Raw genomic sequence first — 15,881 nt, 5'->3', positions numbered from 1 at the left:
TTTTGGCGCCAGTGAGAGAGGCAGCAGGAATTGTTCTTCCGGGTGGCCACCGGCCGCCGCCAATTTTCCCTCTCGACCTTCTCCGCATTTGCAGAAACTTTTTTTTTGGACGCGATTAATCGTCCTCTCATACACACCACTTCACGCCGCAGGTCTATCTATTCCTTCACCGAGGCATGGATGCCGAAGACTTCCCAACATCTCCTGCTAAGCGCCAGAGGACGGGCTCTCCAGACGAAAATAGGAGTGCCCTCGACCCGCCTCAGTCGACGTCCGCCACCGAGCAAAATGGTCCCATCACTGAGCAGCTCCCTGCCGAGCAGAGCGTTTCTACGGCAGAGCCAGAGCCAGAGACGTCATCTTCCGATCTGAAGAAGAGAGAGGAGCATGCCGCCCCTGAACAGTCTGACTCAAATTCTCTTCTAGATGCGTTGATGCTGCAAGTCGAGGCAGAAGCCGCTGCCGCAAGACCGTCATCTGACCCTCCTACGAGTACTAATGGCACCCTGCCAATGGCCGATGGAATGCTGGTCGATGGAGAACATAACAGGAATGAAGACAGAGGACATGATGCGCAGGCACATCCGAGCGACCTCGCTACTACCACTCAAGAGCCTGCACCGGATGCTACTGTTTTGGGCGATATTGAGGCAATGGACGTGGCAGAGACTGTTGTCCTCGACCGCAATGCGCAAGTCGCACCCGACACCAATGCCTCGGTACGCACCGTGGGCAATGCTGCCGATACACCGACCGTCCTCGATCTCAACCCAACAAACGCAATCCTCCCCGATGGCTCCAGCGCACCTGAACCAGGTGCGGAGGGTGCTGAATGGGAAATCGATTCATCACCCTATGAGTCCTCCTCAGATTCCGACTCCGACTCCTCCGACGACACTTCTTCGGAAGAAGACAGCGACGAGGATGCTGATGGCGATTACGCCATGCTGGATCCCGAGGAGACGGCGCGCATACTCATGCAAGGTGATGCGGGTTCGGACGATGAAGGAGGAGGTCCTCGGGATAGAAAAGAGGGAGGCCCACTCCGGACGGCCAATGAACGTACGGAAGAAGTCATACCTAGACCGGACATTACTGTCACCGAAGATATGAAGATTGAAGAACTGGGCAACGTCGAATTTGTGGTCGAGAGTACCGTCGTTGTTAAGGCCAAGACGTCGGGCGAATATCAGGTGTTAGAACCCGGGTCCTTGATTTGTCTGAAAGATCGATCGGTGGTTGGAGTGGTTGCCGACTTGATAGGGCGAGTCGAGGAACCCAGGTATACCATTCGGTTCACCAACGATGATGATATCAAGGAGGCCGGTGTGTCGGAAGCCGGCGTCATTGTGTTCTACGTTCCTGAGCATTCCACGTTTGTCTTCACCCAACCGTTGAAGAGCGTCAAGGGAAGCGACGCCTCGAATTTCCACGACGAGGAAGTTGGTGAGGACGAGATGGAGTTCTCGGATGACGAAGCCGAGGCCGAGCACAGGCGCCAGATAAAAGCGAAGAGACAGGGGAGGTCACTGGACACAGGCAGAGGCCGTGGTAACTCGAAGTTCGCCAGAGGGTCGCATCGCGGTGGCAGTCGAGGAGGTCACCACGCAGACCATCGTCACCGCAATCCCAGTGATGGCTCAGCTTACGGCAATGGCCCCTTGGAAATCAACTATGATGATGTCCCAGTGCCAGATGCAGGCGATGACGGCTATACGCCGTTGCAAAGACCGAGTGACCTAGCCGAAATGGTCGCCAAGCGAGAACCGCCTCGAGAGCAGCCGCGGGAACGCGGAATGATGCATCCACTTCCACCACCGCCCCAATCCTCGCAATTCAGAGGAGGAGAGTCAGGCGGGCGAGGGAGAGGTTATGGTCACGGGAGGGGAGGGCGAGGAGGCAGAGGAGACAGAGGAGGGTTCCGGCCCCAGCGTGGACGGGGAGGTTTCAATCAGCCTCGCGAGCCTCCTTTCAGTCAATACAACGCATCTCACAGCAATCACCAGAACGGCTACAACCCATCCACCGCCCCTCTGCCGAATCTCAACCTCCCAACGACGCCTTCCATAACACCGCAGAACATAACATACCCTCCAATGACGCCTTCGCCGATCACCCCTCTCCCGAACGTCCCGTTCAACTTTGGCCAGGGCTTCCAGCCTCCGAGCAACTTCCCTTCCTTCGCTGCACCGCCGGGCGTGCCTCCGCCGCCACCTCTGTTTCCTGGTAGCAATTTCCCCTTTCAGCAACAGCAGACGGGCCAATATCAAGGCGGCCAAAATCCCTATGGCTCCAACTCGCCTCATGCCGCAGGTGGACAGACGAATTACCTCTCTGGTGCATGGGCTGGTAACCCGGCCATTGCAGCGGCGTTGCAGAGACAGGTGGAAGAACAGAGGAGGGCACAGGGACAGCAGTAGAGATGTATGTGGGGGGTGAGATATATCTTGTACGATTTTAGAGCTTGGAAAGGGTTCAAAAACATGTGCAACTACTACTAAATAGCCTGAGCGGTAGAGCGACTGTATTGGTAGCGAGCAGCATCGGTATCGAACTGCTTAACAGTTCCACAAAGAAAAAACTCGACTGGACTTGTTGATCCTTTTTTCAAGTGTCTGTAAGAACTTTTCTCTTCCCTTCTAAGAGGCGAACAAGCAAGTGACGAGAAGTCTCGACGACGGGCTGACCAAATCACCTTCTTTCCCAGGTTTCCCAGGTTTCCCAGGTTTTCGCACTGTTCTCCAACAGGCCCAGACCAGACATATCCCCCATTCTATAATTTTTCGTAGAGATGGATCGATCAATCAAGCAAGCACACAAGCAAGCAAGCAATGCGGTTCCTCTCCTTACGCGGCGGGCCCGAGGACAACATCCTATTTCAGCGACAGGTCAGCACGATGCGAATGGATGCCTTGGATCGACGAAGGATGGGTAGAAATAGGGCATAACTGGATGGATATATAGCTCGCTCGCTGGCCCGACGAAGAAGAAAAGGGGGTGGGTGGGGTAGAAGTGTGAACGAGGTTTTGAATCGAGAAAATAGAAAGGTATACTGTCAAAAGAACAAGGCTGGCATGGGCAGGGGAAAGAAAGTTAAGAAAGTGGAGGAGGGAGAAAGCAACAGCATCAGCCACGGTAACGGTGCAAATCGAGAAACGTGGAAAAGGACAAAAACTCACCCGACTGATCCTCCCGCCGAGGCCTCGCACCCGGATCCCTGTCCAGAACTCAAACTGCCACAGGCCCTGCGTGACCAGGGTCTCCAGCCCCTGCACGGGGGTCCAGCCGCCGACCTGCTCGGCCATCTGCATGACGGCCGTGTGGGCGGGCTTGTACGCGAGCTCCAGCAGTGTGCGCGTGGGCGCCGAGGTGCCCTGGCCCTTTGGCGCGGTCGAGGTGGCGAGCTGCGCGGACCGCGCGAAGATGCGCTGCAGCGACGCCGCCATGGCCGGGTCGACAGGCCTGTCGGCGGGGATGGTGGCGATCGCGACGACCGGCACGGTCGGCATCTTCTGCTCCAGCGTCGACGTGGCGGCGGCGGCGTCCAGTAACACGAGTTCGTACGCCGGCGGGAACGTCTTTGCCAGCTCTTCCATCTTGCCCTGATTTCGCCCGATCAGGTAGATCGGCTTGTACCCCATCATGTGCAGCGTGTGGATGGCCGCGCGCGCCGTGCCGCCGCCGCCGATGACCAGGCCCGACTGCTCGCCTTCGCCCAGCGCGGCCGAGGCGCCCGCGGCGCGCAGGCAGTCCATCATGCCCAGAAAGTCCGTGTTGTATCCGACCAGCGAGTTCTTGCCCGAGACGGGGTTGTGGACGGGGACGACGGTGTTCACGGCCCCGATCAGGCGGGCCGACGCATCCACGGCGTCCAGCAAGGGCATGACGTCCAACTTGAGCGGAATCGTCACGCTCGCTCCCCCAAAGTCCTCGGCGCGGATCTTCTCCTTGATCTCCGCCAGGTCGGTGGTCTCACACAGCGAGTAAACGTGCGGCAAGCCCGTCTCCTTGTACAGCGTATTGTGCAGTGCGGGCGACTTGCTCGCGCTGATCGGCGATCCGAACAGGTAGAATTTCTTGGACACAATCTCGCCCATCAGGGTCAGTCCTTGTCGTATTTCGCATGATGAGAGTTGGCCTGGGGCTGCTTTGAATGGGAGAGCTGGGTGAGAGACGGGGGTCATGAATCCGTTCAAGATCCGGGATATCTGCCCTGTCCGGCCCATGTTTATCGCAATTAGCGGCAGGTCCGGGTGTTGGGTTTTTGACCACTGTTTGAATCGTCGCAGTGAGAAGTTATCATCTAAACTGTTGGCGATTCCGATCAGTTTCACAATGTCGCCGTATTGGAGGCATTTGTTGTAAACCGCGATCCAAGAGCCTGGCTTCGACCATGATAACGTTCCCTGCGGGTCGTGATGGGAGGCAATGATTCGCGTGCTGGACTTGTTCTTGAAGCTGAAAATAGGGGAAAGGACGGACTCGGGGAATGATGCCACTTCCAAGTCCAAAAATTCGCTGCCCATACGAATAGCCAGGGTACACAGATGGAGATACTCTGCATAGGCATCGTCGGGGAATTTCCCTCCTTGGGATTGCGTCCGGATCGTGAAGACAACGGGGAGAGGGACGGTTGCGCGAAGCAAGGAGAGTTGAGAGGTCACATAGTCGGCGGAGGGGATGGCGCTGTCTGAGTTGGGATCTTTGAGCAGGTCGACGCGCAGCTCTACTGCATCGGATCCAAGGCAAACTTCAGGGAGGATTTTCAAATGAGGCCGCAAGTCTGGGAAGGTCAGAGCCACAAAGAATGTCTCTGGCGTTTGCTTGAATTTGGACAGAACATCGACTTTGCCGGTGACCATCTGCAAAAAGCGGTCGAAATCCTCGGCGGCTTCGGACATTTGCTCGTTGGGAATGCTTTGGCTGTAGTAGAGGAGATTGCTGCATTGCTCGAACCAGGGCTTCCGCCGCAGCCAGACGCCCATCATGTCTTCCACGTATGCTGGTCTTGTTTTGTCGATTTGGAGAAAGTCCATGACTTCGTTGATGTCTCGTTCGACCAAGAGAACATGGCCTTTCTTCTCGTGCCATTCAATCAACAAATTACGCGCTTCTTGGGTCTCGACAATGCCGCCACCACAAGCGAAGACGTAATCGTTGGGCATGTCCTTCATGACAGATTTGAGGAGCTCCAACTCCCGTTTCCGGAAATGGTCCCAGCCGTGTCCTCTGATAATCTCGGGAATCGACATACCTTCGCGACTCTCGAGCTCGGTGTCCAGATCAACCAATTTTTTGCCCAGCGACCTCGCCGCCCAGCGCCCGGAGGTGGTCTTGCCGGCACCCCTCATGCCGATGATGAATATCGAGGCTGCGCTCCTATCCAGTTTCTTCGCCTTGACGTGGTCGCCATTCTCTTGTAACTCAACACCCTCAAGCTTGATGTTGAATTGCCGTGCCAGAGTGTCCCACCACCCCGGCCAAGTTTTGCCCGTGCACTCTTTCTCGAGAATGAGAGTAGGCTGAGGAGCTGCCAGTGCGAGAACACTGAAGCTCATGGCGACTCGATGATCGTCGTAGCAATAGACGCCCCCTTGCGGCCGTCTTAACCTGGTGCGGTTGATGCCATCGACTTCGATACCGTCGTCGAATTGTCGGCATGTGACACCGAACTTCGCCAACTCATCCTCCATCGCTTGGATGCGGTTGCATTCTTTCACCCTCTGATTCGCAATGCCATATATGCGTGTTGTACTGGTCTTGCCCCCTTGAGCCACAGCCGCCAAAACAGAAGCGGTCAAGAAAGCGTCCGTCATTGGCTCCATATCGATGTTTGTCAGCGGCGCGAGGTTGCCGCCACGGGGACCGGTCACTGTGGTTGACGAATGCGTCTGTTTCACTTCACATCCCATCGGCCTCAGCACGTCGGTAGCGAATGCCGAATCGCCCTGAAGGGATGCCGAGCCAATGTTGGGGATCGTGCATGTTGTGCCTGTTATCGCGGCAATTGCCAGCGGGTAAGTGGCAGAGCTTGCGTCACTTTCGACCACATACTCGTCCGGATTTTTGTATATGCCTTGCGGGATGTGATATGTGTGGTCTTCTGTTTTCGACTTTTGCACTGAAACGCCGAAAGAGGCCATCATTGCAATAGTCATGTCAATGTACGGCTGTGAAACAGGCTTTCCGCCGACGAGCCTGAGTGTAACAGGTTTCTTTGCATAGGGGGCACACATCAGGAGTGACGAGACATACTGCGATGAAACCTTTGCCGCTAATTTGATTTCGCCGCCGCTGAAACCCGCCGAGGCTGCAATATTCAGTGGTAGACTCCCAGTGTTCTCCATGTATTCGATGCCGGCGCCATTTTCTCTCAACGCATCTACGAGGTCTCCGATGGGTCGCTGCTTCATTCGAGCGTTGCCGGTAAGAACAGTAGATGCCACATGGCTCTGCCGGGTCAAGGTCGCGACAGACGTCAAGAATCTGGCGGCCGTTCCAGCATTGCCCAGATAGAGCTCGTGTTGCGTGGCCTGGAGCCGACCACCATTTCCATTCACAACAAGAACTTCCCCATCTTCCTCCCAGGAAAACGTAGCAGCTCCAAGCCGAGCCAGTGCCTCCAGCATCACTTCGGTGTCTGCCGAGGTCAGCAAATTCTTGACCCGGCATGTTCCGCGACCCAACGCGGCGAGGACAAGCGCCCTGTTGGAAATGCTCTTAGAGCCTGGTGGAGTGCAGACTACATTCAGGTCATTTGGTATACCTGGAACCACTTCGACGCTCGGAGAAAGCACAACACGCAGGTCGGAGTCTGCGACAACGCTGGCTTTCTGTTCGTAGGTGCGACCAATTGCTGAGAGAAGGACCACCTTCTTCTTGGCGCCATCGTTTTTCTTATCGACGCCCATCTTCTTGAGCATGCCGTCGACCGTACAGACTTTACCCCCGGACAGCTTGCGCACTTTTTCATCGTCGAGTCGAGTTGGTAAACCGTATGTTGTCAGACACTTTTGCAGACGGCCGACTGCAACTCCACTCAGTACACCCAAGTATCGGGCGAGCTCGGCCTCCTTGATCATGCCAATCGCAACGCATTCACCATGAAGCACCTGAGGAGTCAGAAAAGCCTCAATAGCGTGGCCGATAGAGTGTCCGAAATTCAACAAATTTCGCAGCCCCGTTTCTCTCTCGTCGATGGTGACGACGTGCGCCTTGAACTTTGCCGAGGCAGAGATGATCCTAATCAAAGTTGCCTCGACATCCTTGAACCTAGCAGCGCCTTGGCTGATATCAGCATTGACAGCGGCCATTATTCGCTCCGCGTGACGTTCCAGCTCGATGAATTCTTCTTCGTCCGAGATCGCCGCGGTTTTGATGACCTCGGCCATGCCATTGATCAGTTCTCGTCGAGGCAGAGTCCCGAGAAAGTCAAGATCAATGTATATCCTTTGAGGCTGCCATATGGCTCCGACGAGATTCTTCCCGAGGGGTGTATCGATGGCTGTTTTCCCACCAATTGAAGAATCCACCATCGCGAGCAATGTTGTTGGGACTTGCACAAATCTCACGCCGCGCATGTAAGTGGCGGCTACAAAGCCAGTCAGATCACCCACAACGCCACCTCCTAGCGCAATGATGACCGTGTCTCGACCACATGGCGGGCTCTGGCTGAGCAGCCAGTCTTCGATGTCGTCCTTCGTTTGTCGCGATTTCGAGCTTTCTCCAGGCGGAATCTGATGAATTAACAACCGTGCCGATTTCCCCTTTTGTTGCGACGCAGTCTCAAAGGCTTCTCGAAAAGACTTGGTGTAGAGCGAGCCCAGATTCGTGTCGGTGATCAAGACATAGGTCGATGACTCCAGGTTCGACAGCAGGTCCGAGGCGACATAGTTGCGCCATAGCCCAAAGTTGATGATGATGCTCTCTTTGCCGAGGAGGCTGACTCGTACTTCCTTCGCCGTCCCGTTGACTAGAGGCATGATGGCGCATCCAAAGTACGGGGACTCTGGTTGTGAGACTGAGTCATAGGAAGCAGGGGCCGAGAGCTTCGAGGTCGATTATTTTCATGTCTTGGCGCATCTAGGCCTTGTCGCCGCTAGCGCGGCACTAGCACAGCCTTGCGTTAGTATACCCACCCTTGATTGGCCACAGTATCTCCGCCTCCGGTCTTCGGAGAGACGGAAAATCTCGGTGGGGACAAGCCCACAGTGTCTTCACATTGCCTCGATTACACGTAGGTAGGTACTCGCGCTAAAACATCTGATTGCCATAGAGTCTCTAACTGAACCTCGCTGAGCACTCCATAAGCGGCATCCCGTGAGGGTCTATCGGCCCGCTAGATATTGGCTCTCCTCGCGCTTACCTGGGCGCATGATTTAGATCGCTGTCAGGGAGACCGACAGATCCCCTGCCTTTACAACCACTACCTCAAACTCCTTGTGATCTGGGTCCTAGTGCTTAATACCATGTATGGAATGTTCAGCTCTTGGTACTCTAGTAGTCATTCCCCGTAGAGCCATAAAGATGAGACCCCGTTTCCAGGACCTCAATCTCGTCGCCAACCTCGACATAAAGCTCACCGTTGTGATGACGCGCCTCTCTGAGGCTGGAATCCTCAGGCACGCAATGCATTCCCAGGTACCCCAGTGCGGCAGGGTTCCCGTCTTCGACTGTGCGGTGTTCGATCAAAGTCGTACTGGGCTGCGGAACTCCTTTCTTTCGATCCGGACGTGAATTGTCGTGTTCAAAGGTCCCCGTGTCTGGATTGACGTTGGGCATGGTGCAGCGTGACGTCCGGCACACCACCGACAAGGCGCTTGGTACCTTCGTAGGCATTCCAGAGCTCGCAGTCTTGGGCAAGATCCGGTACCTCTTCCACGTTTCTTCCGAGAATGCAGGCGCTCCAGTCAGATATATGTTTGCGCGGAAGCGGAGGGCGCTGAGAGGCTGGTTCTCCGGTGGAAGAAGCTTTGACACCGTATGCACGGACGACAAGTTGATGATGTGGACAGGCTGTTGATCGGTGTAGCCATGCATGGCGGGAGTGCCGATGTGCTCCAGTGGAGCTAGATTTCTGGTTGTGCGGACCAGTGTGTCGGGTGTGCACCTCGTCAGGGTCAGATTCTGACGCGCGGGGAGGCCGAGGAAGCGCTTCAGCTTGGGTATCGCTGCGGCGACATCGGGAAGCTTGCCCAGATCAAGACCCGTAGCCTGGCGACTATGGATCGTAAAGTGCCTCATCTGGATCTTCATTTGATTGATATGGTCCGGCGTTGGGAGTAGAGGTACCGTAAAGCGAACCTCGGGCCGCGCAGACAATGACCATGTCTCGAACATGGCTTTCAGGCGCTGGAGAGGATGCGCAGGATCCGGGTCAGGGAAGCTCACGGTGAGACAGCCACCTGCTTCGACGAGTATATCGCCTCGCTTACCATTCGGCCCCGGTAACCACAACTCCTGCTGGATCCGCGCCATTTGAGGTTTGGTCCGTTGACTGATAAACTGCCATTCATCCTTCTTCACTTCGACCGCCAGCGCAAAACATCGGTCATACGCAAAGCCTGTCTTTGTGAGCTGCGCCCGCTCTAGCTCGATAGGGGCGCAGGACTTTATGGGATGGATGTAGAGTGCTTTGACCACAATCGGACTCTTCGCGGCGGCTTCTTCGTCATGGTCGTACTTGATATCGTACTGGTCGGCGAGGTTGCTGAGGCCATCGATACCTACTCGTCGCAAGTGCTTTGGTGACCTGCGGGTGATGTAGATGTGCCTGATGCCTCTTATGATGAATATGGCGCAGTTGATTAGCAGAATAATTCTGAGCGCGCTGTGGAGGACGCTGCGTATGTCTAGCTCTTGCAGCAGTTGTGCCAACATGGTAGCAGATGCTCTGTTAGAGACAATGAAGTGACGGGAATGGCAAAGTCATGGCCCAGGAGATGAATGTCCCGTCGATTTCTGCATATTTGTGAAGCCTGTCTTAGGACGATTAACTAGCAAGATATGTAATCTCTCGCAGTGGCGGAAAAGAGCGCAATGCCGAATTCCCCTTCACGCCCTGGCATTGACTTCTACCCAGGTACCTTGCTACACACCATACTTCTAGAATTACTACCTTGCTATATCCCACAGACTTTTGGCTTTGCCTGTCTGCCAGCCCGTTTGCAACAGACACTGTTTCCGCCGCCAGGGCCCTTTTTTCCCATCCGGACTGTCTTCCACAACTGCCACATAAACTATTCCAAGCTCTTCAGCACGTGTGTACCTGAAGACGCGAGGCCAGTGTACCCATTGAACGGACCTGTTTCTCTCAGCAGGACCGGCGCCTCGTCCTCGCGCAATGATTCCAAGACCCCCTTCTCCGTGGGCTTCCATCCCAGCTTCCGCAGCCTGTCGGCACGACTCCTAGAATTCGCCCCGACGGTGGTTGGACTATACACGCCGAACAAGTCGCCGTAGAGCTCGGGCGGGACAGGTCGCGGCGTGGGATCCTTGATCCTGCCCGCCTGGTGCAACAGCCGCCCTATCTCGGCCGCGGCATCCCCCCACGCCATGTCTTGCCCGGTGCTGCAGAAAAAGTACGGGTTCGACAGCACCTCGGCCGCGCTGGTGCGCTGCATCCAGTCCAGGATGACCATGTACCCGCGCACCAGGTCCTGGACGTGGATGTTGCTCCGCACCGAGACGCCCTTGCCGATGACCGGGGCCCAGCCGTGCTTCAGCGCGAACCGCACCATGGTCGGCAGCTGCATGGACACGCGTCCGGAGCACTTGCCGATGCCGTACACCAGGCACGGCAGCACGATGACGATCTTGGCCTTGGTGCCCAGCTCCCTCCGCGCCGCGAGGATGGCGAGGTCGATTTCACGGTGCGGCGCCGTGTCCGGCACGCTGTCGATCTCCTCGGGCCGTTCGTCCGAGTAGATCGTGTCGGATTTGTACATGCCCTTGGAGTTGTCGACCAGCACGCTCGTCCCGCTGGTGTGCATGAAGATGGATTCCAGGCCTTGCGAGGCACGTTGGCGCACGCCGTCCAGCACGGCCTCGACAGAAGGCAGATGGTCGGCCGTCGCGGTGTGGATGACGATGGGACTCGCGGCCGTGTGTTTGCGGATGGTGTCTTTGTCGTCCAAAGTGCCCATGACCACGTGGGCGCCGAGGTCTTTGACCTGTGCTGCATGTGCCTCGCGGCGGACCATGGTGGTGACTTCATAGCCGGCTTCCACGAGGAGCTCGAGCAGGTCAGTGCCGATCAGACCCGGTCCTATGAGGAAGACTCTCTTCTCCACTGCCATGGCTAGTCGGCAGCAAGGCGCGCGGTGTCACGAACGTCGCAGGGTCGCTGAGGCGTCACAAGATGCGGGCAAGCACCTCAAGAAGGATGAAAGGACCAGCCAGCGCCGAGAGAATCGTGATGCTATCTATTGTGTGGTTCGTGCGGCTTTCTTCAAGGTTGGTCCATACAGCATATGCCAGAAATGCAGCCTCTATAAGGAATGCTGTATCTATATAAGAGTCCATTTGCCCTCCTTTCCCCGCATTCTCCACGCCGGTAGATCAGGCTGGCAAACATACTCCAAACCATCCATACTGTGCAACGGCCACGCACGGCTCTCCTGCCGGGACTGTCTCCGGACAGCGACCGCGATCTCGAAGACGTACCTCCAACTGTGACGATCGCTCAATACTTGGCAGAAACGGCAGTTCATTTATCCCAAACGTTCAATTCCTGCAGTTTAGGTGTACAATCTTCCCGTCGCCGTTCTTTGTATCGATACCTATCAGCTATGAAACGCAGTTGCAAGCAAAAGTCCGTGTGATTCTCCATCCACAGATCACCTAAACCTCTTCCCTTATTGCTCGTCAGAACGATCAATAACGTAACCCTTGAACTGTCGCGCCGGCACCCGTTTCTCGAACAAGATATCCAACTCCTCAAAAGTCCGATTCTTGGTCTCGGGAAGACGGAAGAAGCACCATGTGAGTGAGATGATGGAGATGCCGCCGTACAAAAACTCAATCTTCGCTCCAGCATTTGCCGCGCCAGGGTTAAGGAGGTACGGGCCAATCACTGTAGTGACAAGTCCGGTTGCTGCATCGATCACTGTTGCCAGAGCTATCGTCTTCGATCTGAGTTTCGTGGACGGAGTTTCGCACACCACAACGTAGGTAAGCGGGCCGAGAGTCATCTGCCAAACAAACTGGAGGGTGCATAAGAGTGCTGCTTGCGCCCAAGAGTACGATGGGTTGCTTGCATAGTCCGACGCAAGACACATGAAGGCCACAACGAAGAGAATGACGATGACATAGGCGAGGCCTGCCATGTAACAGAATCGTCTTCCAAAGTAGATGAGTGGGAAGGCAGACGCAAGAGTCCCGAGAAATCCAAGGCCGTTGAGTCTATGGTGCGGTGGGACCATGTTAGTTATCTGAACAAAGAATAAGGAGTTGGGGTCTTCCTTGCTGAGAACTCACCCAAGCCCCATGTCAAAGGAGTGTTTGGCACTCAATCCAACTTGCTCAAAGAGATAAGTCGCAAAGCCCACCGGATTGCCTGAGAAGTTCTGGATGACGAAGAGCATGATGCAAATCTCCATCCTCCTGCGATTCGGGCCCTTCCAGCAATCCATGTAAGTGGTGCCGACTTCGACCTCGCGTTCATAAAGATCTAGACAGTCCCTCGAGTTAGCATCGGCGTCTCATGGCTACCAAGAACAAGAATATCTTGCGGCTAAGCCTGTATAACGACAGAAAGCACTTACCCGTTTTCACCATCATGGCCAGGGTGTTCGTCACTTGCACCTTCTCGTGCTCTCCCGACAGTCTCTTGAGAGAGCGCTCCGCTTCCTCCATCTTATGCTGACGCACGAGCCACCACGGGCTTTCTGGGGCCCAAATCAGACCTGGGAGGATGATAATCGGCCATGCCCACTGGATACAGTACGGTATTTTGTAAGCCCACTTGTCTGCTCTGTTGATGAAGCCTCTGGTGATTCCTGTCTGGATAAACTGGCCCATCACATAGCACAGGTTGATGTATCCAGTTAAGAACCCTCGGAGTTTCATTGGAAGACACTCGGAAGCATAAGTTGGTGCAAGGACGCAGTATCCACCCCAGATAATGCCCGACAAGTCTATTGAGGGCAGAAATGAGCAGTCAGTCTCTGTTGCTCCATTGTATGGTCGTCATGAAACACTTACACATGCTTGTTGTCAAGACCTCAATGTTCGGAGCAAAGACCTGCATGAACACCAGAGCGGAGGTCAACAGAAGATAGATAGCCAATGTCTTCCGGCGTCCAATCCTCTCCATTGGCCATGCAACAATATATGCACCGATTATCTGTCCGACCAGGGAACCCATAGACATGGCGACCTGCCAGTTAGCAGGGATCTGATAGCCATGACCAGGTACTTCGTGGCCAAAATGACTTTGGAACGAGGGAAGGGCGAAGAAGTTTCCTGTTATCTCAATGTCGTACGCGCGCATGATGATGGACAGTGAAAAGAAGATCGACCAGAAGGCACCTTTACGGTAAATCTTCAGTGCCTCGAGATAGGTAAGCTCATGTTCCGTGTGGGTGCCCTGGTTGGCCATAGAGGTGCTGAGGCTGTCGAGCTTGCCAGTGACTTCTGCATCAGTAAGGGTCTTTTCCACCGTGAGGCCTGGTTCCAGGCTGGCTGAATGTTCGATGAACGTGGTGCCATCCTTATCTTGTGTCTGGGTGCTAGCGGCCATGGTGATTACTGGGCTGGTTATACCAGGCTCAACGGGACTGAGGCAAAGGCACCAAGACAGGAGCTTAGGAAGAATGCAAACAAGGACAATCTTGTTCCAATACTGTCAAGTTTGGACGGCGGCGATGAAGACATTGCAGCAGAGGCATCTCGTTCTTATGAGCATTCTGGCTTGAATGCAACATTGCCAGCCTCCCGCTTCGGTTGCCTCCAGTACCAATGACAGTACATCAAAGCCGCCATGTTATCCGACACCAATTGCCCATATTCCAAGTTTTGTTTAGCTATACCAGCCAACAGTGCGGGGGACATGAAGACTTGGTCGCTTTCAGCATGATCTGCAACAATTTCCACTCCATCTGCTGGCCTGCCCCATGGGGAAGGCAGAAGTCAAGGTAGCATCGCTTCTCTGAGCCGCCAAAAGTCAGGCGGGATTTCGCCGTAACCGTATTGCCGAGGACAGTATTCCTACTGGTTGAGCCAGTAGGCGGCTGATACTCATTACGGTTAATCGGCAAGCAGAGTCGATTTTCTGCGCCTGAGACACTGAAAGCATGCCTTCTGCCGCTGAACGAACATGTAGAGAGGAGTCAGGGAAGACATCAGAGATTGTGTGACTGAAGTCTCTGGCGTAAGGATGGGCGGTTACCTTGACAGATTGTGATTTTAACAGCAGTGTGAACCACTCCCTAATCCGCAGCCATGAGACCTATTGTCGTCAAAAAGATCGTTCTGTTTGGTGATTCGCAAACTGAGCAAAGTTCCAATCAAGCTGGTGGCTTCAACCTTGCGCCGGCGCTGCAGCACGAATACTGGTCCAAGTTACAGGTCGTAACACATGGATATGGCGGGTACAACACGGAACATGGACGCCACATCATCGACGCCATTCTGCAGGCAGAAACGCCGATAGTGACCCATACCACAGAAACTCGCAATGCTGTGATCAAGTTGTTGGTGATGTTCTTTGGTACAAACGATGCGGCAGATCCCAGCCACAACACACATTCACAAAGCGTGCCAATCGACAGATATAAGGAAAATCTATCGTACATGGTGGCAGCAGCCAAGCGACATGGAGTTGAAGCAGTGGTCCTTGTAGGGCCTGCACCAGTCAACGAGCTCGCGCCTGAAGCGCCACTGGATCGATATACCGAGAGGGCGAGACTGTACTCGGATGCCGCAGCACAGGTCGCCAGACAATTTGGAAAGCAAAGGAATGTCGCTTTTGTTGACCTGTGGCAGGCATTCATGGATGCTGCGGGGTGGAGCGAAGGACAGCCTATCCCCGGGCAGAGGGAACGCGTTGAGGGCAATCAATTAGATTCTTCCTCTCAAGGCCTCGCCACTCCTGGAACGCTCGCCGGGTTATTGGCCACGGATGGCGTCCACTTGACAGCGACCGGATACCGAATCTGGTACGGCCTGCTGCTGCAGACAGTCCGCGAACAGTGGCCGGCACTCAGGTCCGAAAATCTGAAGACGATCTTCCCACACATTTTTGACATAGACCCGAAGGACCTGCCCTCGTCATTATGGCAGCATTTAGAGGACTGAATGCCATTGTCTGTGAAGCACCAAGCAGTTGAATCGCTACATTGTTAGCTCCAGCATTGTGGTTCGAAATCTCAGATCACGGCATTGGGGTATCCTTTGAGCGTGACATCTATTCTCGCCCATTTATCCGCGACTGTATAGCGACGTCGTTGATCGTTATCGACGTTCGACTGTGCTGTTCATTTGGACTGCAGGTGGTAGCTCTGCTTTCCATCGGTCGGTGTACAGGACGACGACACTCTCAGCCAAGTCTGAACTGATGTCGTTGATGGCTTGTGACATCTAGCGATGTAGGATGCTCAGGTTTGTTGTTGGCCAGATTGTCTGTGGACCGTGTAGATTTGATAGATGGACGGCCCCCAGGCGCGTAAGCCCGAATACGCTCTAACCATGCAAGTTCGAGACCTTCTCCTAGCCGAAATGCCGAAGCGGCATCAGGCTCATTCTCTAGACCCGGAAAGTGGCTTCGTAGACGGCTGAGCAAGCCAGCGGATTGGTGATGAGCGATTGCCCATGATATAGGATCAAGAGACGTTCAGGGTCACCTGGGGGGTGATTGAAGCCATCGAGAAGGGGTGTCGGCA

General features: G+C 54.9%; 5 protein-coding genes across 5 annotated transcripts; 2 read left to right on the top strand and 3 right to left on the bottom strand.

The window, feature by feature from the left end:
• Nucleotides 1-121: 121 nt before the first annotated feature.
• Nucleotides 122-2,592, top strand: PV07_11794 (uncharacterized protein). The gene has a single exon (XM_016399261.1). The coding sequence runs from the start codon at nt 177-179 to the stop codon at nt 2,418-2,420; it is 2,244 nt and encodes a 747-aa protein (XP_016243823.1). The 5' UTR covers nt 122-176; the 3' UTR covers nt 2,421-2,592.
• PV07_11793 (3-phosphoshikimate 1-carboxyvinyltransferase) lies at nt 2,431-8,017 on the bottom strand. Its single transcript, XM_016399260.1, has 2 exons — nt 3,180-8,017; nt 2,431-2,873 (listed from the first exon to the last, which is right to left on the bottom strand). Exons 1-2 carry the CDS (start codon nt 7,980-7,982, stop codon nt 2,847-2,849), a joined length of 4,830 nt encoding a protein of 1,609 aa, XP_016243822.1. The 5' UTR covers nt 7,983-8,017; the 3' UTR covers nt 2,431-2,846.
• A 273-nt stretch (nt 8,018-8,290) lies between these two features.
• On the bottom strand, nt 8,291-9,971 carry PV07_11792 (uncharacterized protein). Its single transcript, XM_016399259.1, has one exon. The coding sequence runs from the start codon at nt 9,877-9,879 to the stop codon at nt 8,497-8,499; it is 1,383 nt and encodes a 460-aa protein (XP_016243821.1). The 5' UTR covers nt 9,880-9,971; the 3' UTR covers nt 8,291-8,496.
• A 1,693-nt stretch (nt 9,972-11,664) lies between these two features.
• On the bottom strand, nt 11,665-13,741 carry PV07_11791 (uncharacterized protein; the record flags this gene model as incomplete). Its single annotated transcript, XM_016399258.1, has 4 exons — nt 11,665-12,402; nt 12,478-12,670; nt 12,765-13,136; nt 13,204-13,741. The coding sequence occupies 4 exons, from the start codon at nt 13,739-13,741 to the stop codon at nt 11,856-11,858; spliced, it is 1,650 nt and encodes a 549-aa protein (XP_016243820.1). The 3' UTR covers nt 11,665-11,855.
• A 701-nt stretch (nt 13,742-14,442) lies between these two features.
• PV07_11790 (uncharacterized protein) lies at nt 14,443-15,297 on the top strand (the record flags this gene model as incomplete). Its single annotated transcript, XM_016399257.1, has 1 exon — nt 14,443-15,297. The coding sequence occupies one exon, from the start codon at nt 14,443-14,445 to the stop codon at nt 15,295-15,297; it is 855 nt and encodes a 284-aa protein (XP_016243819.1).
• Between the last annotated feature and the right edge of the window lie 584 nt (nt 15,298-15,881).

This window comes from Cladophialophora immunda, assembly GCF_000835495.1.
Source record: "Cladophialophora immunda strain CBS 83496 unplaced genomic scaffold supercont1.7, whole genome shotgun sequence".
Lineage (NCBI taxonomy): Eukaryota > Fungi > Ascomycota > Eurotiomycetes > Chaetothyriales > Herpotrichiellaceae > Cladophialophora > Cladophialophora immunda.
Note: the sequence above shows the minus strand (reverse complement) of the source record. Positions and strands in the feature narration are given on the sequence as shown.